Source organism: Rhincodon typus, chromosome 1 (assembly GCF_021869965.1).
Source record: "Rhincodon typus isolate 14 chromosome 1, sRhiTyp1.1, whole genome shotgun sequence".
Taxonomy (NCBI): domain Eukaryota; kingdom Metazoa; phylum Chordata; class Chondrichthyes; order Orectolobiformes; family Rhincodontidae; genus Rhincodon; species Rhincodon typus.
The window spans coordinates 39,488,089-39,511,283 of NC_063332.1; the positions used below are offsets into that span (position 1 = coordinate 39,488,089).

Here is a 23,195-nt window from a genome sequence, read left to right on the forward strand (position 1 = left end):
GCTGGATGAACACAGCAGGCCAAGCAACATCAGAGGAGTAGGAAGGCCCGAAATGTCAGCCTTCCTGCTCCTCTGATGCTGCTTGGCCTGCTGTGTTCATCCAGCTCTACACCTTGTTATCTGATTCTCCAGCATCTGCAGTTCCTACTATCTGTGATACTCATTTTTACTGCTTTTAGTTTGGGTCACTAGTTTTAAAGATTTACACATTTATTGTATTTGCTGGTGTATTGCTTCCGCTCGAAAGCTGGTCCTCAATTTGATTCCTTGGTATTTTCACTCTTCTTGGTCTATAGATCACTAGCTACTTCACTAGATTTCCTGCTCCAGTTTGGCAAATTGTCTGCAAAAAGCACCGCAAACTAATGAAAAATGTCCACCACTGCTGAAATAGCTTAAACTGCAGTGGATTCTTTTGGATAACTGGAATAAATGGCCACCTTATTGATATGGAATGCAAAAATATGCCTCCATACTCTCCATTGTATCTTAAGCGAGAGAGTGCTTACAAAACTTACTGTTTCACCTATACAGCTTATATATTTACAATAACATGAAATTGTAAAGGGATATTGATAGACTAGAAGAACAGGCAGAACTGTGGCAGATGGATTCCAATGCAAGTGTGAGATTATTCATTTTGGACTGAGAAAGGATAAATCATGGTGCATTTTAGATGGTCTGAAGTTAAATACAGCAAATGCTAAAAGAGAACTGGGGTTCAGGTCCACAGATCTTTAAAATTCCATGGACAGGTACAGAAAATAATCAAGCTAATGGAATGCTGGCCTTCCTATCTAGAGGACTGGAGTGTAAGGATACAAAAGTCACGCTGAAGCTATACAAAACCCTGGTTGGGCCCTGCTTGGGAGCAGATCTGGGCATTACACCTTAGCAAGGATATATTGGTCTTGGAGGGAGTACAATATAGATTTACAGGAGTGATACCTGGACTTAAGGGCTTAAATTATGAGGCAAGATTATTCAAATTGGGCCTATTTTTCCTCTCAAAATTAGAAGGTTAAGAGGTGGTCTGATCATGGTCTTCAATATATTACCAGGAAAAGACAGATAAACTATTTCCACTGGTAGGAGATTCTAAAACTCAGGGACATGGTCTAGAAATGAGGGCCAGGGCATTTAGGAGAGATGTTCGGAAGCACTTATATACAAAAATAGTGGTAAAGGGTGGAGCTCTCTTTTGCAAATGGCACTGGATGCTAGATCACTTGTTAATATCAAGTCCGAGATATATTAATTTTTTTAAAAACAAATAAGGGATATGGGCTGAAGGTATGTATATGGAATTAGGCCTTAGATCAGCCATGATCTCATTGAATGGCAGAACAGGCTCACTCCTGTTCTACTCCTGGCTTACGCCTTTTCCTATGTTCCAAATGCATCAACATTCTCTCCAACCTGTCCTGCATGTGGTGTCTCACATAACAGTATGTTTCTATGGTTGCCAGTTGACTTCTAGTACTTACTGAAATATACCTTACAACAGAATTCATTAGAATTTGAGCTATTTCCCTACCCTGCACCCCACCTTAGGCCTCACTTTCCAGGTGAATTAAGTCCAATTGTTATACTCAGACTTTTCACTGCTTGAGAAAAATAAAATCAATGCAGATCAAAAGTTGAACCAGAGGTATTGCTGTTTCAAAAGGCTTAGTCCTACTTACACAAAACTATACTTGGACCTTGTTTAAATACATCCTCAGATAGATCAGCCTTATCTCATTTGCTTGAGCCAATAACAATTTCTATTTACTCAATGAAAAACAGGTTATGGTACGTAGGTCCAAAAACTCAACTTTACTGTTCAAAATTGATACATGGAATACAATAGAACTGGTAAGAAGTTGACACTGGTACGAAGTATTCTCACAGAAAAATGTTAAGCACAAATATTGTATTTTGGTTGATTCATATGATGCAGTAACTTGCAAAATTAAGTAGGAGGAGCTACACACAGTAAAAGCTCTTCCAGAAGTGTGTTTTGGGACTGATGCAAATATGTGTCATAACATTAGCACATTATCTATGACTGAGGGCATCTAAGCATTGTTGCGACAGAACTGGTGATTTACGAGATGTTTCAAGAAGAAGCTACTGCAGTTGGAACAATGTGGATATTGTGGCGAGTAACTTGGAAGGCAATAATGACTTTATGCTGTTCTTTTTAATACAATATTTGTATGTGTCCATTTCATCAGTTCACAGTGGGGTAGCTTCCATCAGGAATATCTGTGACATATTTAACCACACGCAAACAAATACAACCGTAACACAATTCACGGGAAATAAGAAGAGTCAGCTTCGCTTCAATAAATATAATGGCAATGAACTTTGATAAGAATAAATCCCTGTTAAGAGTGATTTTCCCTTTGGTATAATAGAATTAACTTTATTAGGGCTCCACAGAATGTAGAAACTGTGAGAGATGGAGATGTGCAATCCACCAAGTAACATGCCTGAAGGAGCATGCTACAATGGACTGGATGCAGAGGTAGCCAGGTATAATTCTGACCTATAGCAACTTCAAAAAGTCTTCAGGTAGGTAGTTGCGGTTTGCTTTTGAACACTTGTTACAACACAGACATACAAAGAAATCTAATTGTTTTAATGTAGGTTCGCGAATAGTCAGAGATTAAATTGAAAAAATTTGAACCCAGTGCAAAAAGCAATGGGATCCTTTAAGTGAATTTTCATTGGCTTTGACCGGAGCTGGAATTGTCCCTGTTTGGATAATAATGATAAAGTTTAGCATGAACCACTCAATATTAAAAGAAGGGAAACAATATCTGTCCCTTTAGAAGTAAAATTGCAACAGATTTTACAAAGTGTTTGCAGTTAACCAAATTTAATGAATATAGTCTCAGAAAATACTGAGCAAAGTTTGGAAATTAAAATTACAATAATGATGCAGGACAAGGTTGGATTTTTATTTAACTGTAAAATTATAAAATGTGGTTTGTTGGGGAAATTAATTTTGCCTAGATAGGAAATAATATTTGATAAGTGCATTATCGTAGAATAACGCGTAAGGTTGAAATAGGTTTGGTGAACGTTAGTTTCTTCTATTTACATAAAGAACATTGGAAATTAAACAAATCCCTATATTCAATGAAGCATCATTGTTGGATGACTTCTAAGAAGTGAGCTTTTATGTTTTTTTATTAAAAAGCTCAAATTTCTAATTCCTACAATATTCTAATTCTAACATTTACCTACGATGTTAAATAAGTAATCTTTGCACATTTATTGTTAAATTCTTTACAGAAGAAATTTGTGGTGTGAGCTACTGACTTCTGTAAGTCCAATTCTATGCTGATTATTAATTCAATGACAGATACAGGATTCCTGACATATTCCCTGCACAACTAAATTTAATTTAGACTTGTGTACTGCCAAGTTTATGTAAATTGTATTATTGGAAAGTACATGAGTAGTTAAAATGCTCCCTATTGTGTTTTTATATTTTTAATTTTTTTTAGAAAAGGAAAGCGAACAAGCAATGATAGTTTGTGACTCTTTTTTTACACAACACTACTACTGTTATAACTGACTAGCATACAAATATGTTTTCCAGTAAAAAAAATCAATGCAGTCCATCACAGGCATATTAGGATATAATGATCATAGTGGAGCATTACAGTCCCATCATTTCATATCAGCCATTAGTACAAAAAATTCTTTTAAAACAACTGTGATAAAATTACAGGCCACAATCTTTACGTTCAAAATTTCACAGTACTGTTACCAACAGTATCCCGCCATCTATTAGCGTCCTATCACGACAAAGATGCAGGCATTTTAGGAAGCAGAGCATTGTGGTTAAATGTTCATGGAGATCATGGTGTCTTTGGCATGATGGTTTAGCTGTATGTGGTTGGTTTCTTTCACATTAACTTTGAAATATTTTCCTCATCAGATGCAAGATTAAATGGTATTCATTTGCCCTTCAAAAAATATATCTGCAGAATGATGTGTCTGGTAGGGATCCATGCTTTTGTTTTCCTTCAGTTTACGTGTCTGTGTCCAGTGAACTTTCACAGGGATCTGAGCTTCACATTCCTAGGAGTTTGTTTCAGGAATAATGTTGAAAAGGAGATGCATTGGATCCGCATCCACATGTGCAAAATAAAAAGCATGGATTCTCATAATTGCTGTTCTCTAATAATCTGTCAAACCAAATGAAAAGTGTTGTTAGAAATAGTTTTCAAGCAAAAGTTATATGAACTGCATTTTAAAATTTGTTTCTACTATATGCAATACAGTCGAAGGTGTGATACATATATATAGATCTCTTCTTGTGATCTACTTCAACCTACTTTGACATTTTTCGTCGAAGATATATCTAGTAGTGACCACAATCATTATTCTTCGTTAATAAAGGCATACAAACTTTGGATGCTAACATGCACTAATAAGTTATTGACAGTAAAGCAAACTCTGTAAGACATTCCTGAGTATGATACTAACTTCATCCATAATTTAGAAGCAGACCTTAGATTATATAGGCTATGTTCCATGAGTGATCTGGCACTAAATTTGTATATGTCCTTCTACTTATTAATATATTTCCCTTCTACTGAATCTGGCCAAGTCTGAAAACTGTCTGATTCATTTTCTGATCTATTCCTTCACCATGAAATGAAAACCAGAAAGTCCTACTTTAGCCACATAGCAACAATTTTTTCTTTTATATGTTAGCGACTTGTTGTGCACATCCATTTAAAAGCCTGTTTTGTTGTATTTTTGTGGGGTTTTTTGTGCAAAGAGTATCTTTAAGTAACAGACGAGAGGTCCATAAAATATAAGTGAGACTGAACAGTTGTTTAGAACGTACTTTCTGGTGGTATTAATTCAGCAACAAATTCAGTTCAATGTGTTGATAGATTTATTGCTGCTGAGATTTTGACCCTGATGTATCACAGAAAATAGTTCTATGGGAATATGATGACAGACCGCTAACATCATTTGTTACGATCTCAAACCAGTTTGCCGAATTTATTTAGGATCTGGCTTGAGGAAATTTTTATTTTTATTTTTAAAGGGCATAAAGTGAGAGAGCCAGGGGACTTGAAAAGAAAACAAAGGCATGAGATTCCACCATTTTTAATAAACAACCTATAAATTATACTATACAAACTTAGAACAGTAATACATCTACACATTATTGTGAACAGCAACAATTAATGTGTGGTAAGTATGGGAAATAGAATATAATCAAACAGCCCTCAGCACACATCAAACAGCAAATGTAATCAAGGCAGGTCTCATGGATTTCTCAACAACTCCCCCCAGATGTTAATGATACAGTCGGTCATGAACTCTCATTTGAACTTCACAAGGGATTATATTCTGCATTTTTGCTGATATAACCCTAAAGCCTCCTCTTGAGAGCCATTCCATCATGAACTGCCTCAATGATCACTCCCAGTTTGGTTCATTGCTCTCCTTTCCTAGATGTACACTCCACTTGACTCAGAAATTGCATTCACAAATACAAACTCTTCACCGACAGCTGGTTTCACCAAGCAAAATTCTTCCTGGATTTTTCCTTGAGCTTGAATTGGCCTCTGGCTGGCTTTTCAACCCCTCGCAGCTGTACTGAAGTATTAATGCTTGCAGACTTCTTCCAAGCACCTCACAGCTTCCCCCAACAAAGACCAAGCATCCCTCTCACATTCTCAGCTCTCCAGAATTCTCCTTCTAAGTTCTGACAGCACAGCCATTCAGCTATCATTGACTCTTCACTGAGTCCCCTACACAGAATCTGTGCAGTTCATCTGCCTTCTCAGCAGCCCTGTAAACCGTAGCATTCCTAACATGGAGCCTGCTTCTGTCTCACATCCTCACACTCTGTATGTAGTATTTAAACTGCTGATCAGTGACCCCCAAAGTGTCCTGATTGACCTGTTAGAAACCATGCTCCTCTGATGCTGCCTGGCCTGCTGTGTTCCTCCACCTCCACAGCTTCAAAGAGGAGATTGTTTCGGCGCGGACAAGGCATATTCCCTCAGAAGGGAAAGGGGGCACAAACAAATCCATTGCTCTCTGAATGACAAAGGAGATTGAAATGAAGTTAAAGAAATAAAAGCATGCTTATGATAAATGTCAGGTAATAAATACATTTGAGAATCAAGCAGAAGGTGCAGAAGGGAGATGAAAAAAGCAAATAAGAGAAACATAGAGAGATTACATAAAAATACTGGTAGCTAAAGTAAATGAGATTCTTGGTCTTCTGCAAGCACATTAACATTAAAAGTTCAATAAAAGGAGTAGAACAAAAAAGGCAATTTACATCCTTGGAGGTGAGAGGCATAGCTGAGGTATTAAATGAATATTTCTGTTTTTACCAATGAGGCAAATGCTGCCCAGTTCACAGTGGGAGAAGAGGATGCTCAGTCACGAGAAGGGCTTAAAATTGATAATGATGTATTGGATAAGCTTTCGGGACTGAAAGTTTGTAAGATACTGCAGACTGGATGAGATGCATCCAAGAATATTGAAGGAAGTGAGAATGAAAATTCCAGAAGAGCTAGCAACAATCTTTCGATCTTTCCTGGACTTGAAAGTGGTGCCAGAGCACAAGAGAATTGCAAACCTTATTTCCCTAGGTTGCAAAGATAAGCCGAGAAATTACAGACTAGTCAGTTTAGTGTTGGCGGTGGGGAAACTTCTGGAAACAATTATGCAGAATAAATTAATAGTCGCACAGAAAAATTGCAGTCAATTCTGAAGACTCAGCATGGATTTATTATGGGAAAATTACGACTCGCAAACTTCAAGAGGAAACAGAAAGGGTTGGTAAGAGCTATTTACATAGTGGACATGGACTTCCAAAAGGCTTTAGATTTAGTGCCACATAAAGATTTATGAGCAAAGTTGTAGGTCATGGAATAAACGAGACAGTAACAACGTGAACACAGAATTGGTTGAGGGGTAAGAAACAGACAGCAATTGTTAAAGGTTCTGAAGAAGATTCATATCAGATTCAAAATGTTAACTCTATTTTTCGCTCTTTGCAGCTTGTCTTCACCAATCCTTTCCTCCTCATGTACCTATAGGATCTTCTACAGTCGGTTTTTATGTTCCTCACAAGCTTATTCGTGACCTCTAAATTCTCTTTCTTAATCAATCTCTCGGACCTCCTTTGCTGAATCACAAATGCCCCATTTCTTAGGTTTGTTTTTTTTTCTGGTCAATTTGCATGTATCTTTCTTGGATCCAATACTATGTCTGATTTTCCTTGTAAGCCATGGTTTGGCCACCTTTCCACTTTTATTTTTGTGCTAGAGAGAAATGAAAAGAATTGTAGTAATTCACCCATGTGCTCTTTGAATATTTGTCATTGCCTTTCCACCATCATCCCTTTAAATAATGTTCCACAATCAACCATAGCCAACTTGTACCTCGTACCATCACAGTTCCTTCTATTTAGGTTCAGGACCCTCGTCTTAGAATCAACTGCATCACTCTCTAACTTGATGAAGAATTCTGTCATATTATGGTCACTCATCTCCAAGGGACTTCACACATCTGGATACGTGGACAGCAATAGTTGTGTCACTTGAAAGTGGAGTCACAGGTGGATAGGATAACGAAGAAGGTGTTTGGTATGCTTGCCTTTGTTGGTCAGTGCATTGAGTAAAGGAGTTGTGAGGTCACGTTGCGGCTGTACAGGACATTGGTTCGGCCACGATTGGAATAATGCATGCAGTTCTGGTCGCACTGCTGGAGGAAGGATGCTGTGAAACTATAAAGGGTTCAGAAAAGATTTACAAAAATGTTGCCAGTGTTGGAGGGTTTCAGCTATGAGGAGAGGCTGAATAGGCTGGGGCTATTTTCCCTGAAGCGTCGGAGGCTGAGGGGTGACCTTATAGAGGTTTATAAAATCATGAGGGGCATGGATAGGGTGAATAGACAACCCATCCACCACCATAATCATTCATTTCCTCCACCACCGATACTCAGCAGGAATATTATGTACCATATTCAATATGTTTTGCAGCAACTTAACAAGTCTTCTTTAACAGCACCTTCCAAACATTGACCTCAACCATATTGAAGGGCAAGGGTCACACACACACACACGGACACACACACACACACAGACACATACACATAGACACACACACACACACACACAGGAATACAACCACCTGCATTTTCCCCTCCAGGTCACACATGATCCTGACTTGGAATATTGTCTTCAATTTTTCATCTATTTAAGTGAATGAACTAAAATGTGAAGTTTGGAGCACGGTCAATGGACCAGCCAGTCTTCTTCTGTTTGTATCTTCATAAGGTCATCAAACCTTAGGGGTCCTTCCTGGTTGAATGGATGACCATCACCTGCCTTGTTTTAAATGTCACTGGTTGTCATTTATATCAGTAGTCTTGCAGCTAGGTTGGTTGGCATAAGAACCAGGCCATCAAAGCTGAAGGTGGCTGACAGGTCAAGGAGTACTCTGAGGTAACCTTCTTCGCTGTCCATTACACCTCCAATTTTGGTCTCATTTGCAAACTTACTAACCATACCTCTTTTACTCACATCCAAATCATTTATATAAATGACGAAAAGCAGTGGACCCAACATCAATCCTTGTGGCACACCACTGGTCACAGGCCTTCAGTCTGAAAAGCAACCCTTCAGCACCACCCTCTGTCTCATACCTTTGAACCAGTTCTGTATCCGAATGGCTAGTTCTCCCTGTTTTCCGTGTGATCTAACCTTGCTAACCAGTCTACCATGAGGAACCTTGACGAACGCCTTACTGAAATCCATATAGATCATGTCCACTGCTTTGCGCTCATCAATCCCCCCTTGTTACTTCTTCAAAAAATTCAATCAAGTTAATGAGACACAATTTCCCATGCACAAAGCCATGTTTACTGTCCCTAATCAGTCCTTGCCTTGCCAAATACATGTAAATCCTTTCCGTCAGGATTCCCTCCAACAACGTGCCCACCACCGATGTCAGGCTCACCGGTCTATAGTTCCCTTCCCTTTCCTTACCACCTTTCTTAAATAGTGGCACCAGGTTTGCCAACCTCCAGTCTTCCAACACTTGCCTTTGGCTATTCATGATACGAATATCACAGCAAGGGGCCCAGCAATCTCTTCCCCAGTTTCCCACAGAGTTCGAGGGTACACATGATCAGGTCCCGGGGATTTATCCACCTTTATGCATTTTAAGACATTCAACACCTTCTCCTCTGTAATATGGACACTTTTCAAGATGTTGAAAATTTATCTTAAAGCATCCAAGACTCCCATCACACTCTATGCCTGGCTGCCTGGGTTGCCAATCAAGGAGGCTATTTTTCTTGAGTGTTCTTGGAGCCACAATCTTCCAAGTAAATGGAAAGTATTCCATCACACTCCTGTCTTGTTTCTAGTAGATGGTGGACAGAATTTGGGAGATCAGGAGATGAGATACTCACTGCAGAGTTTTCTAGTCTTGTACTTGTTTCCATTTTATTTAGTTGGCTTGTCCAGTTAAACTTCCATACAATGACAACCCTCAGGATATTGATGTTGATGTTGAGGGGATCAGCAATAGTAACATTGTTGAATACCATGTGAGCATGGTTAGATTCTCCCTTGTAGGAAGGGTTTAGAGGGATATGGGCCAAATCCTGGCAAACGGGACTAGATTTATTTAGGATATCTGGTCGGCATGGACAGGTTAGAGCATAGAACATAGAACATTACAGCGCAGTACAGGCCCTTCGGCCCTCGATGTTGCGCCGACCTGTGAAACCAATCTGAAGCCCATCTAACCTAAACTATTCCATTATCATCCATATGTTTATCCAATGACCATTTAAATGCCCTTAAAGTGGGCGAGTCTACTATTTTTGCAGGCAGGGCATTCCACGCCCTTACTACTCTCTGAGTAAAGAACCTACCTCTGACATCTGTCTTATATCTATCACCCCTCAATTTAAAGCTATGTCCCCTCATGCTAGCCATCACCATCCGAGGAAAAAGGCTCCCACTGTCCACCCTATCTAATCCTCTGATCATCTTGTATGTCTCTATCAAGTCACCTCTTAACCTTCTTCTCTCTAACGAAAACAGCCTCAAAACCCTCAGCCTTTCCTCATAAGAGCTTCCCTCCATACCAGGCAACATCCTGGTAAATCTCCTCTGCACCCTTTCCAATGCTTCCACATCCTTCCTATAATGCGGTGACCAGAACTGTACGCAATACTCCAAGTGCGGCCGCATCAGAGTTTTGTACAGCTGCAACATGACCTCATGGCTCCGAAACTCAATCCCTCTACCAATATAACCTAACATACTGTACGCCTTCTTAACAACGCTATCAACCTGGGTGGCAACTTTCAGTGATCTATGCACATGGACACCGAGATCTTTCTGCTCATCCACACTACCAAGAATCTTACCATTAGCCCAGTACTCTGTATTCCTGTTACTCCTTCCAAAGTGAATCACCTCACACTTTTCCGCGTTAAACTCCATTTGCCACCTCTCAGCCCAGCTCTGCAGCTTATCTATGTCCCTCTGTAACCTGCAACATCCTTCCGCACTATCCACAACTCCACCAACTTTGGTGTCATCCGCAAATTTACTAACCCATCCTTCTACGCCCTCATCCAGGTCATTTATAAAAATGACAAACAGCAGTGGCCCCAAAACAGATCCTTGAGGTACACCACTAGTAACTGAACTCCAGGATGAACATTTCCCATCAACCACCACCCTCTGTCTTCTTACAGCTGGCCAATTTCTGATCCAAAGGGTCTGTTTCCATGCTATGTATCTCAATGACTCTAAAAATGTTTTTTTTTGCTTATTCCTAATTCTGAAAGAATGTAAATGGATCTTCTTTGTGAACGATTGCAGTCTTTTTGATGATGATTATCTCACAATAGTATCAGGGAGGGACTTCTAAGACTCTAAATCAGTGATAATGAAATAATGGTGATAACTAACTCGGGATGGTGGCCACATTGCACTATGGGATCTTTGACCCCATAGTTGAGCTGATTTCAAGAATTAATGCATAACAAATGACTTGAAGCTGTACCTGTGTATACTTTTGACAAAAAGCCATTTTAACATTTTTAGCTATTGAAACCTCTCCAAACAGATCTCCAGCTGCTGCAGCTGTGTTTTGTACAACACACACAAAAAAACACTTTACTGGAATGTGATAGCTGCAGTACGGCATAGCAGCATTGTCAACAACTGCTTGCATAACTATTTTCTCACAAGTATAACATGCAGTTTCCAGCGATGCTTTTAATCCACTGGGCATTGTAACAAATTTGTACTGAGATGTCTCAACAAAGATAATCCTTTTGAGTTAAAAGGAATTCGGCGTTTTCAATACAAACATTTATTCATTTTCCATCATGTCAAATTTGTGGATATACTTTTTATGATAAATGTTTACAAATTTTCATTGAAGAAAGTTCAATTAATGTAATATTTAAGTGATGATTGAGGCATATCATGGACACAGCCTCTGCCTGGAATGAATTGGAATATCCCAAGCGACAATGACCACAACTAATCTCGAAGTCAATTTCTACTTCAGCAACCTGTTTTGCTGCTTCCTTATTGTCATCTCTGCAGCTCCTCCAGTGGTCTACTCTCCAACTGCTTCACTATCTTGCTATCTACTTTCTTTAATAAGCCTTATCCTCGGCTTCTTCAATGTGACACCTATAACTCTCACTTATTGCTGCCTGATTGAAACTGCTTCATTCCCTTGTTGTCTCCATGATGCTCACAATGCTCTCTTAATGCAATAACTACCTCTAGGCTCAATGATTCCATCACACTTATGAATTGGTCTCCAATATTCCAGCATATGTAAAGTTGAGGTCATCCAAAATTCTGATGCTGTGTCTAAATTCACAACAAGTCTTGTTTCCCTTTCACCGTTGTGCTTGCTGACCTGCATGGGGTCTTGGTCAAGCAATGGCTTGGTTTCAAATTTCTCGTTCTTGTGTGGAAATTTCTCGAGGGCTTTCCCAGTCCCTATATCGGTAATCTGCTCCAACCCCACAAGCCTCTAAAGCAACATATCTCCATCCTCCAAATCTGTTGCCTAGAACCTAAGCTCTGGAATACATTCTCTATGGAATACATTCTCTACACCTTTTCACCTCTCAACCCTATTTTCTTCGTTTAAGACACCTTCTTAAATATTCCTATCTGCTCAAGCTTTTGCTCAATGTACGTACTATCTCCTTATGTGGCTCAGTGTTGTGCTCTTTTATAATTACTTCTGTGAGATGCCTTGGGACATTTCTTCATGTAAAAGGAGCTAAAATTATAAGTTGTTCTAGCTACAATTCTGTAAAGTAGCAAGAAAGGTAAAATGTGGACGGAAGATAAAAGAAAAAAGAGAAAAAAAAGTTAAAGACAAAGACGATGTTAAATACAGGAGACCACCAGTCCATTGTTTTTGTGCTGGCTTTCTGCTCTGGAAATCCAAGAGTTATCCACTGACATGCTATCCCCTGGTCGCCTTGTACTTGGTTCCAGAAGAAAGACAGAAAGAAATCAAACAGAGGTGAAAGTGGAGAAAATAAGGGCCAAACAGAACTGAAGGAAGACAGGGAAGCTTCTGTCAATATAAACTATCAGCTTGAATGAATGAATGATTTTTATTGTCACATGTATTTTACAGTGAGAAATACAATAAAATACAGTGAAAAGCTTTCATTAATCGCCACAATACGGCACCATTTTGTAAGTTTAAGAATAAGACAAAAATGAAAAGAAATAGCTTAAAGAGAAGTCCATCTTCATTTGAGTTCTGAGCCAGCTCTTTTGTTACTGGGCCAATTCACCTCCAACACTGCCTGCACCAGACCCACCACAGTCAGAGTTTCTCACTGTGGCCCACCTCGATGTTGCCATGGTGCCCTTCCTGCCACCGCCAGACCCAACCAACATGAGAAAATCATCGATCCTTGGGTACCATCTTTTGCCGATTGGCCCACCTCGCTGATGTCGCTTCAGGGCTCACTCGCCCCCGCATTGGGCTTGCTCTCCTCCATGCTGGGCATATGGGCATGAAATTCTGCGAATTTGGGCAAAGCCCAAGGAAGTTTGAGAAGCACAGAGTGAACTATTTTGGTTTATGTTTATTACTGGTAATGATGTGGCCTAAGTGAGCCTTGAGTGAAAGCACAAAGATCAACAGGGCAAGTATATGTGCTTCCCATAACTTTTATCAGTAGCATTAGACTCAACATTAGAAAACCCTGGAGCAGTTATCTCTTTGGGTCAACTATGGAACTAGCATCTACTTGTGGAAAATTGCTTAGGTATAATCTATCCGTAACAAACAGAATATATCCAACCCAATGAATTACTGTGCAGGCCTTTCCAAAAAGTAAAACAATTAAAGTTTAATCAGATAGCTCCTGAACTGTTCATCAACTCTTTTTCTACTAGAGATACTCAACTCATGATGACATTGATCTAGCCATAAGTACAAGAACTGAACACAGGAGGAGAGGTAATCACTTGAGTTTTGACCAAAAAGGGATTCAAGCAAAACTGATGTCCAACTTGTAACAATTAAACGTAGGCTCAGCTGGACCAACCAGACCAACAACATGGTTAAGATTAGAGGCTGTTTAAAATATATTATGGGGGAGCTCCAGACATACTGAAGATGCTTGTTGGTCTTCAGGTCAAACAATACTGTTGATTGTCACCACAAGCCTCTAAAACACCAGATCCACTTACGCTACATCAGAATATTGTGGCACCTGTATAAATCGCACTGCAGCAGTTCACAGATCTGACTTCAACAGTATCTCACAGCCCTGTCTGCCATCAAACAAATAAGGGCAGTGACATTGTGAGAATGTCATCATGTCATCAAGTCACACATCATATTAATTTAAACATAAGCCATCCTTTTCTTACTCTGGCACGCCCTCATGTTAGCATATGAAAACCAGTAGCAGTATCTACAAAAGAAGGCTGACCATCACTTTATTAAGGCAAACAGCCGGTAACAAATGTAACGTTGCCAGAATAACCAGAATACAGTGAATAAGTGAAGTTCGTTTGTTCAACAGTTATTTTAAACTGGGAGAAAAACAAAATCAGAGTTTCAAATATTTTGTCTTTCAAATTATATTGTTAAAGTGGATTACATTGAGTAAGAATGGTAAGTTGGCAGCTCCAGCAATTTGATTAGGAATATACACTTGTGTGAAACATCAACTCAACAATTGGTTTTCAATGAACCAACCTCATAAATTGTTCAGAGGAGCAGGAAAGCTGACGTTTCGGGTCGGGACCCTTCTGAAGGGTCTTCTGAAGAAGGGTCTGACCCAACACATCAACATTCCTGCTCCTCCGATGCTGTGTTCCTCCAGCTTCACACTGTGTTATCTCTGACTCCAGCATCGGCATTTCTTACCATCTCTGATAAATTATTGATATCTGTATAAGAATCACATCATGGTAGTTCACCACGTAGTTACTAATTTCAAGGACTATTAGAGATGGGAAATAAATGCTGGTCTTGGACCTGTTTGCCATCCAGAAAATTCCACTCATCACAGGAGAGGGGTCTTTGTTGGCTTTTTACATAACTCACTTGGTGGTTAGTCTTCAGCAACCTGGCCTTCTTGAAATTGGTTTGGGGCGTGCGATATTGCCGGCAAACAGCCTGCTGGTGGCTGATGTGAAATCTCTGATACCCTTCAAAAATTCAGTCTATATTTATTTCAGCAATTGTCAGCTATATACTGTTGGCAGCATGTCAGTAAATTAGAAGCTAACCTTTATAAATTAGCAATAACCACCAAGCCCCCACCCAATCCCCATGCATGACTCTGTATGACAGCAATGCACGGTGAGAACTGAAGCACAGATGTCAGATGTCATTCTGGATTGATAGCCAGCTGGATAGTTTGTTCATTCTAAGTAATGGATGAAGAATGTCAGCAACGTTGATCCCTGTGCCAAGATTGCCAAATGTAAGGTCAAGGTCAGGGACACTATTAAAGTTACACCCAGAATGTCGCAGTAATTGTATTAGCTCCAAAAATTACAACTCAGCTTACAATTGGAACATTTGCTTGAAAGGTTACATAATTGCTTCACTCTGCATGCACCTCCTGTATGAAAATATAATTCAGAAAATAACAGAATATCGTATCTTACCAGATAAATAAAACCACCATTATGCCAAGGAGCAGTGTCGCGGATGATTCCATTCTCATGGAACTGTTATTTTGCCGGTTGGCTCTAACGCTTGGAGTTGTAATATGAAAAGGTTCTGAAACTGTCATAACAATCAAAGATTCATTAAATCAATAGCATCCTTATTTTAGTATACAATAATAGTTGTCAGATTGGTCCTGATGCTACTGCAGCTCAGTCAAAAGATCATGAGTTCAAGTCTCACTTCAAGCTTAGGCTCATATAAATTGAGGCTGCCTCTGGTATTGGAAAAGTGCTGCATTACTGGAGGTGTCCTACTTTACAGTGGGCCCTGGCATAATTTAAACAACTACATCGTACCGTTAAAAGGAAAGCAAAGGGCTTTCTTTGTGTTCTGATTAATATTTCTTTCAATCACCATCACCACCATTAATAGATTAAATTGCTATATGTTTTATGGGATTTTGTGATACATGAAATAGAAACAATTATTTGGCATCAAGAAACAGTGCGCTATAGAGCCCCACAGGATCTGTTGCATTATGATTATTTTTCTCCTTCTTTATTACCTCAGTCATGAAAGCCCCATGTTAGGATCTAAAGCACAACATCCATTTATTTAATGGTTTACTGAATCTCCCAGGAGCAGGACATTCTGTAAGCAATTGCAATAGCCAATTCACAGAAACACAAAATTGTTCCAACACAGAAACAGGCCACTCGGCCCATTGTTCCTATTCCAGTTCTATTCCAATTTCATGCCTTTCCTCATACCCCTGCACATCATTTCTATCCAAATTATCATCTTGTGCTTCAGCAAACACAAATCTGGTAGAGTGATGCAGCTTTCACTTGTTATTTAAATTTTTAAAGCCATTGTAATTGTATATACAACTGGGGGCAATGAGGTGGAGCTGGTGATGACAGTGTGGTAGCTTTTGACACCTGCATGGGACATACAGGCAATCGCCTGGGCTGCGTGTAGTGTGAGATTCAAACCATTTAAAGGTTGGGTCTTGGGCACATTCTGATAATGAGGTGTTTGCCTGAAACAGCATTCAGAGGCAGCTTGCCAGATTGTTGCTTGGGAGGATTGTGCATCCTAGGCCAGCAGCTAAGTAAATCACAGGGATTGGGATGAAAACAAAATAGATACTGGAAAGTGGAAGCAAAAACAGAAATTGCTGTGAAAACTCAGCTGATATAGCAGCATTTCTGGAGAAAAAGCAGAATTAACGTTTCGGGTCCAGTGGCCCTTCAATATGCTACCAGACCCACTGAGTGTTTCCAGTAGTTTCTGTGTTTGCTCCTTACCCTAGGATCACAACAATAGGTTTTGTATTTATATGATCAGGGCTCTGCCGTGTGCCTGCTATATTTAACTGGGTGTTCATATAGATGTTCCACACAGACAGTCAAAACTTATGTTGCGTCCTAATGAGATTACTGACCAGCTAAATTGACATTTATTCATGTGTCTCCTACCAAAATCAGACGTGTTTGCAACCATCCATAAAAAGAAATTGTTGAAATAGGCCACAGGGTGGGAAAGGAAGCACACCACTTAGAATTTATCACATGTCCCACCCAGTTTCTGTTGGTAAAATAGATTAAAATTCCTCCTTAATAAGTGTGCTGTTATAGGATCAATCATGCCACTGAACTGCAAAAGTTAGGAGAATTTTAGGTTCAACCTTGGTAAGTGCTATTAGCCAGGACAGCGTGTACACAGAATAAATGTAATGTCAGGTCTTAAAATAACATATTTTATTTTCCAATATTTTCAAAAATACCATATAATGTATTCTAGGGAGGCAATGGCCTAATGGTATTATGGCTGGATTGTTAATTCAGAAACCCAGGTATTGTTCTGTGGACCTGAATTTGAATCCCACCATGGTAGATGGTGCAATTTGAATTTAATAAGGATCTGGAATTAAGAATCTACTGATAACCATGTCTATTATTGGGATAACCCATCTGGTTCACTAATGTCCTTTATGGAAGGGAAGTGCCAGTTCTGAGGAAGGGTCACCGGACCCGAAGCGTTAACTCTGATTTTCTCTTCACAGATGCTGCCAGATCTGCTGAGTTCTTCCAGCAACTTCTGTTTTTGTTGCATCCTTACCTGGTCTGGCCTATAAGTGACTCCAGACCCACAGCAATGTGGTTAACTCTTAATTGTCCTCTGGGATGAGCAATAAATGCTGGCCTAGCCAGCGACGTCCTCAGCTTGTGAATGAATTTTGAAAAAAATTTAGGAACACATATGTGTGCACCTATACATGCAGATACACATAAAGACATATTCACATACACATGCGCCAGTGGCAGACACCAGCAAATTTCTCTCTCTTCCACCAGACATAATTTTAAGGATGCTGCCAATGTTTGTCATGTTAAAGCTTCACCAGACTTTCAGACGAGGTATGAAACAAAGAACCTGACAGCTCCATTACCATTGTTGGGTTTCTTTTCAGGCTCATTCGTTGGCACCAGTGGTGTCCATGGTGTAGCATGTACAGCTTTACTCCATTCACTCCAAGTGCCAACCTCGCTGTCCTTAGCAGCAACTTGTATAATGTGTTCTTTTCCCATATATGCATCAGTAATTGTATGAAATGGAACATCTGTCACCTCAACCTGGAAGCAACAAGAAACAGTTCATTAGCCATGAATACATCTCACTGACTTTCAACTGTTTTTAAATGGTTTTCACCTTTCTGAAATGGCACTTTCGCCAACCTGTCCATATCCCATAGTGATCAAAAATGACTGTGCAGCAAACTACGATTCTTAATGCTTCCAAATGTTGCTACTGGCAGCAACAGATGCACCCCACCCCCCCACCACCGATGTTGAGCGGGGCACAAGAAGGGAGGAAGATGAACTCTGTTTTTCTTACAGTTAAGTCTTATATCTTAATTTCAGTCTGATATCTTAATATCTTCTTTAAGTTATTGAGAGCATGGTGACATATTACATTTTTTACTATTTATTTGTTAAATACAAGTGTCAATAACTCATTCAATTCAATTCAGAGAAATACCATCAAAATCTAAACTCTTAATCTCCTCAATTTTAGTGCTACCCAACACTTAATTGTTTTGCTGTTTGAAATGGCTTCCACAATAAATGAATGATTAAATTTAAATTGGAGGGAACCAACCATTCAGAGGAACTTACCAATCTTGTTGTACAACATGTTTACGTTGCATAAGTATTATATTATGAAAAGTTTTCGAATAAAATTAACAATCTATACCAGAACAGGTTGATGTGGAAATCATCATGTGAAAATGCAAGGCTATGACCATCACCAACACGAGACAATCTAACCACCGTCACTTGACATTCAATGGCAGTACCATCACTGAATCCCCCACTATCAATATCCTGGGGTTACCACTGACCAGAAACACAGTGTCTACAAGAGCAGGTCAGAGGCTAGGATCACTGCAGTGTGTAACTCACCTCTTGAGTCCCCAAAGCCTATCCATCATCTAAAAGGCCCAAGTCAGGAGTGTGATAGAATACTCCCCACTTGCCTGGTTGGCTACAGCTCCAGCAACACAAAAAGCTTGATATCATCCAGACTAAAGCAGCCTGCTTGATTGGTACCACATCCACAAGCATCCACTTCCTCCACCAACGAAGCTCAGTACTATACCACTATCTACAAAATGCACTCTAAAAATTCACAAAAGATTTAGGCAGCACCTTCCAAACCTGTGACCACTTCCATCTCGAAGGAGAAGGGCAGCAGATACATGCGAACATCACCATCTGCAAGGTCCTCTCCATGCCACTCACCTTTCTGACTTGGACATACATCGCTGTTCCTTCACTGCTGCTGTGGCAAAATCCTGGAATTCCCTCCCTAAGGGCATTGTGGGTCAACCCACAGCAGGTGGACTGCAGCAATTCAAGAAGGCAGATCACCACCACCTTCTCAAGGGCAACTAGAGATGTGTAATAAATGCTGGCCAGCCAGCGACACCCTCATCCCATAAATGAATAAATAAAAATTCTGACTTCACCTGTAGAAAAAATAAATTAGTAAGTAGGAATGGGTCTACTGGCCTTGTTTTGGTTAAGTACAAACTGACATATGGTTGTATTTACCTCATAGCCATATTCAAAATGTTAATAACCATCATAATCAATACTAACAGTGGAAACGTGGCTCAACTCCATGTTTCGCTTCAGCTCTGATATCTTAGAAGATGTACCATTCAGCAGAAAATTAGTATTCCCAAGCCAGCAAGCCTTAATTTTGGCCTGGCTCCACTGCACAGGAGAAATTCAGATAAGCTTGGATTTCCAGATTAGATTCAGACTCATTCTTTGTGGAAAGAATCAACTTGAAGTATCTGGAAATCGAAGTCAAAAATGTGAGAACCACAGGGTGTTTCAGTTGACAACTGACTTAAAATAAAAGTATATATTAATATTGGTATTACAACTGTGTGTCTCATGATTAAATGTATAATAATATTGTGACCTTTTAAATGAAGACTTCTGTTGGATGGTCTCATTTTATTTCTGGATCTAAGTGACTGTTAGTTGACCTGAATAATTCAGTGACTTGAAATGGCATCTACCATTTAGTGTGCACTAGAGTCACATCTATGGTAGACCTGGTTGTTCTAGCAGTTTTCCAGCCTTAAATTAAACCAACTGAAGATGGCTGTACCTTAGATGCTCCAATGATGCTTGTCGACAGATTAACAGATTTTATTCAATTCATGGCAAGATTTGAGGGGTGATTTTAAAATCCTCTATCCAGCAGAAATAGGGTGCTACCAAACTTAAAATTGAGATGGTCAATGTAACTGCTCCAACACTTTGCCAGAAATTACCATGCAATTAGATTGCAGTTGATCCATCAGTTACTCTGGGTGTTAAACAAAGTGGCAACTTCACAGGAAATAAACATTCAGCACCTCTATGTTCTTTCAAAATTCTGTTAGTTCACTGATGAGCTGTAACTCAACTTTACTTGGCCACCTTTGATCCATATACCTCGATGCGCTTGCATTACATCAATATTGAAAATTTCAATTGTCGCAGCATCAATGTCCTTTTGGGAGAGTGAATTCCAGATTTCCATAATCCTTTGAATGAAAAAGCACTTCCTGATTTCATTTCCAAATGACCTGGCCCTAATTTTAAGATTATGCGCTCCTGTTCCAGTGGAAATAATTTCTCTGCATATATACTCTATCAAGTTCCTGGATCATTTTAAACAGCTTGATAAGATTACCCTCAACCATGCTCCAGGGAATAAAAACCAACTTTCTATAACCTGTCCTAATAATACAACTCTTTTACCTGATATAATTCTAGTGAATCTGCAATGTATAAATTCCAAGACCAATATATTTTTGGTGAGATTCAGTACCTAAAAGCAGTGCTCCAGATGAGGTTCGAAAGCCCTGTACTAATGAAGCATTACTTCCTCACTTTTCAATTCCAATAATCTTGTGAGAAAGGTTATTAATTCACTAGTCTTTTTGATAAATGCCACAGTTGCTTTAGGCTCCTGCTCCACTGTCACCATCACTGATCACCAACAATGCCCCCACCCCTGGAATGCACAGCTATTTGATGACAAGTTAATAAAACCAAGCTCATATACTTGAAACTCCTAACCTCTGGTATCATAGGGTGGCATGATGGCTCAGAGCACTAAAGTCCTGGGTTCAATTCCACCCTTGGGCGACTGTCTGTGTGGAGTTTGCATGTTGAACTTGATGGCTGAATAGCCTGCTTCCACACTGTAGGGATGCTATGAAATAACTGCAATACAACTACAACCTCGGTGATGTGAGTGAAGTGATATGTTTCAAGTATTTTTAGTTGCAATTTTAGATTTTTGGGAGGGGAAGGGGGGACATCAAGAGTCTGTTCCCATGGTATGGGTTCTAAAGATACTACACATAAATACTTGATTCCTTTGGGTATGCCAAAATGAAAACAGACCTCAGAATACACAAACTAGGTTCTCCATTAAAATAAAAGGGACTGAGTTCACATAATTCCTCTGGCATGTAACTGCATGTGATTTCATGAATGCATTCTACTAATTGCATTTAGAACTCTCCAGGTTTTCATTTAATGTATGTAAGACACATAACACCACACAAAATTTATATTTTTATTTAAAGTGTAGCAGTGAGAGCCAGATATTGATGTATTTATGGTTTAGCAAACACCCATAAAAAAGTAAGTTTATTTTGCAAAAATCATTCTGAATGTAGCTGAGTACAACTCTGAAACTGAATCTGTCCTGATCAGTTAAAAATAAGCTCACTATCAGGGTGACAAGTGCAAAGTAATTCCAATTCCTAAATAAAACAGAAAAGGCTGGAGAAACTCAGCAGATCTGGCAGTCACAGGAGGGAGAAAGAGAGTTAGCATTTTGAGTCCATTGACTTTGAGTCAAAGTAAAGTCACTGGACTTGAAACATTAATTCTGTTTCTTACTCCAAAGATGCTGCCAGATCCGCTGATTTTTTTCCAAACTTCCTGGTTTATTTCAAATTTTCAGAATCTGCAGTACTTTATTTATACAGAATCCCTACTCCGTTGATATATCCAGACAGATTCATTTTACAGTAAAATGGGTTTTTGACAGGATTGCTAAAGCTGTATTTTCATAATTTGGTTTATATTTTAAAATATACAGTACAAGGTCTGAACAAAATTGGAATTGAATGCTCCAGTCTTTTTGGACTAGTCATATATTTAAAATAACATACACCTTTACTTTTGTAAAATAACACTTTAAATTATGAATATATGTTTCTTGTAAATCAACACGTATGACTCATTGCATTAAGATAGCTCACCCAATAGTTCAATCAATAAATTTACTTACTTTCAGTTTTGATTTCTCGCAGAATCAAATTCTAATGGTTTTATAAATGCCCTCAGCAATACAAACTAATAAGTGCCTATACACAATCTCTGGTTCCTACAGAACAATTTAACTTCAACTGCATCAGAGATTAGTAGACTACAGCTTCCTGGGTTTGGAGGTTTAGAAGAATAAAAAGTCAATCTCAAAGCCAGATTTTCACTCATTCCTGATCATGTCGGCAGGGGGAGACTTGCTCTCCTGGAGAGGGGGACAGTTTCAATGTGAAGCCAGAGCTGCATCAATGCCAAAGTTCAAAGACTCACTTCCAGAGACATTAAGCCCATTCTTCAGATCGCACTCAGAACTTCTTCTTTGTGAGCATCTCCACATCATCTACAAGCTACAATTATGAGTCTGATGGAACACTCCTCGCTTGCCTGGATGACTGCAGCTCCAACAACACTCAAAAAGCTTGACACCATCCTGTTCAGAGATAGTAAGAACTGTCGATGCTGGAGTCAGAAAGAAGAGGAGTCCCGACCCGAAACGTCAGCTTTCCTGTTCCTCTGATGCTGCCTGGCCTGCTGTGTTCCCCCAGCTCCACACTGTGTTACACCATCCTGTTCGATGCTGCCTCTGATGCTCAGTAGCAGCAGCATGACTCTCACATCCAAAAGCTCGTTCATCCACTCATCCCACTTCATACTCACCCTTCTATACTGCCCCCACTCTCCACCCCACACCCCTACTTAACCAGAATTCATTTTCTAAACAGAACTCTTAAACCCCATAATAACATTTGGAAGTTACTAGACCTGTCAAGACTAAACCTGTCAAAATAAATAAGCATCACTTGATTAGACATTGAAAAACCAATATCCTCTTTGGAAGTTTGTAAAATGCTGTCCTTTCACTTAACAGCTTGCTAGTTGTCAGAAATAACCAGATAACCAGTGTATTTAATGGTCACTTATCTTCTTTTAATTGTAGCACTGTCATTAGTCATTTTAGTAAAGAGACTACAGGATTACAGCATTTTGTAATGACTTGTAAAGGAGGCAACACAATTTTATTTCTACATCCTTCCCATCTCCAACCATTGTTTATACCTTCACTCTACAGGTGTTATCTAGGAAAGCT

At 39.4% G+C, this 23,195-nt stretch overlaps 1 protein-coding gene across 3 annotated transcripts in view; it reads right to left on the reverse strand.

The window, feature by feature from the left end:
* Nucleotides 1-1,795: 1,795 nt before the first annotated feature.
* Nucleotides 1,796-23,195, reverse strand: part of cntfr (ciliary neurotrophic factor receptor) — a 386,945-nt gene continuing 365,545 nt past the window's right edge. For all 3 annotated transcript variants that reach the window (XM_048599588.1, XM_048599589.1, XM_020527146.2), the window contains exons 8-10: nt 17,650-17,833; nt 15,191-15,311; nt 1,796-4,187 (exon numbers count right to left, since the gene is read on the reverse strand). In XM_048599588.1, coding sequence (XP_048455545.1) covers nt 4,187; nt 15,191-15,311; nt 17,650-17,833 — 306 coding nt within the window. In that variant the 3' untranslated portion in view covers nt 1,796-4,186. The remainder of the gene's footprint in view (nt 4,188-15,190; nt 15,312-17,649; nt 17,834-23,195) is intronic.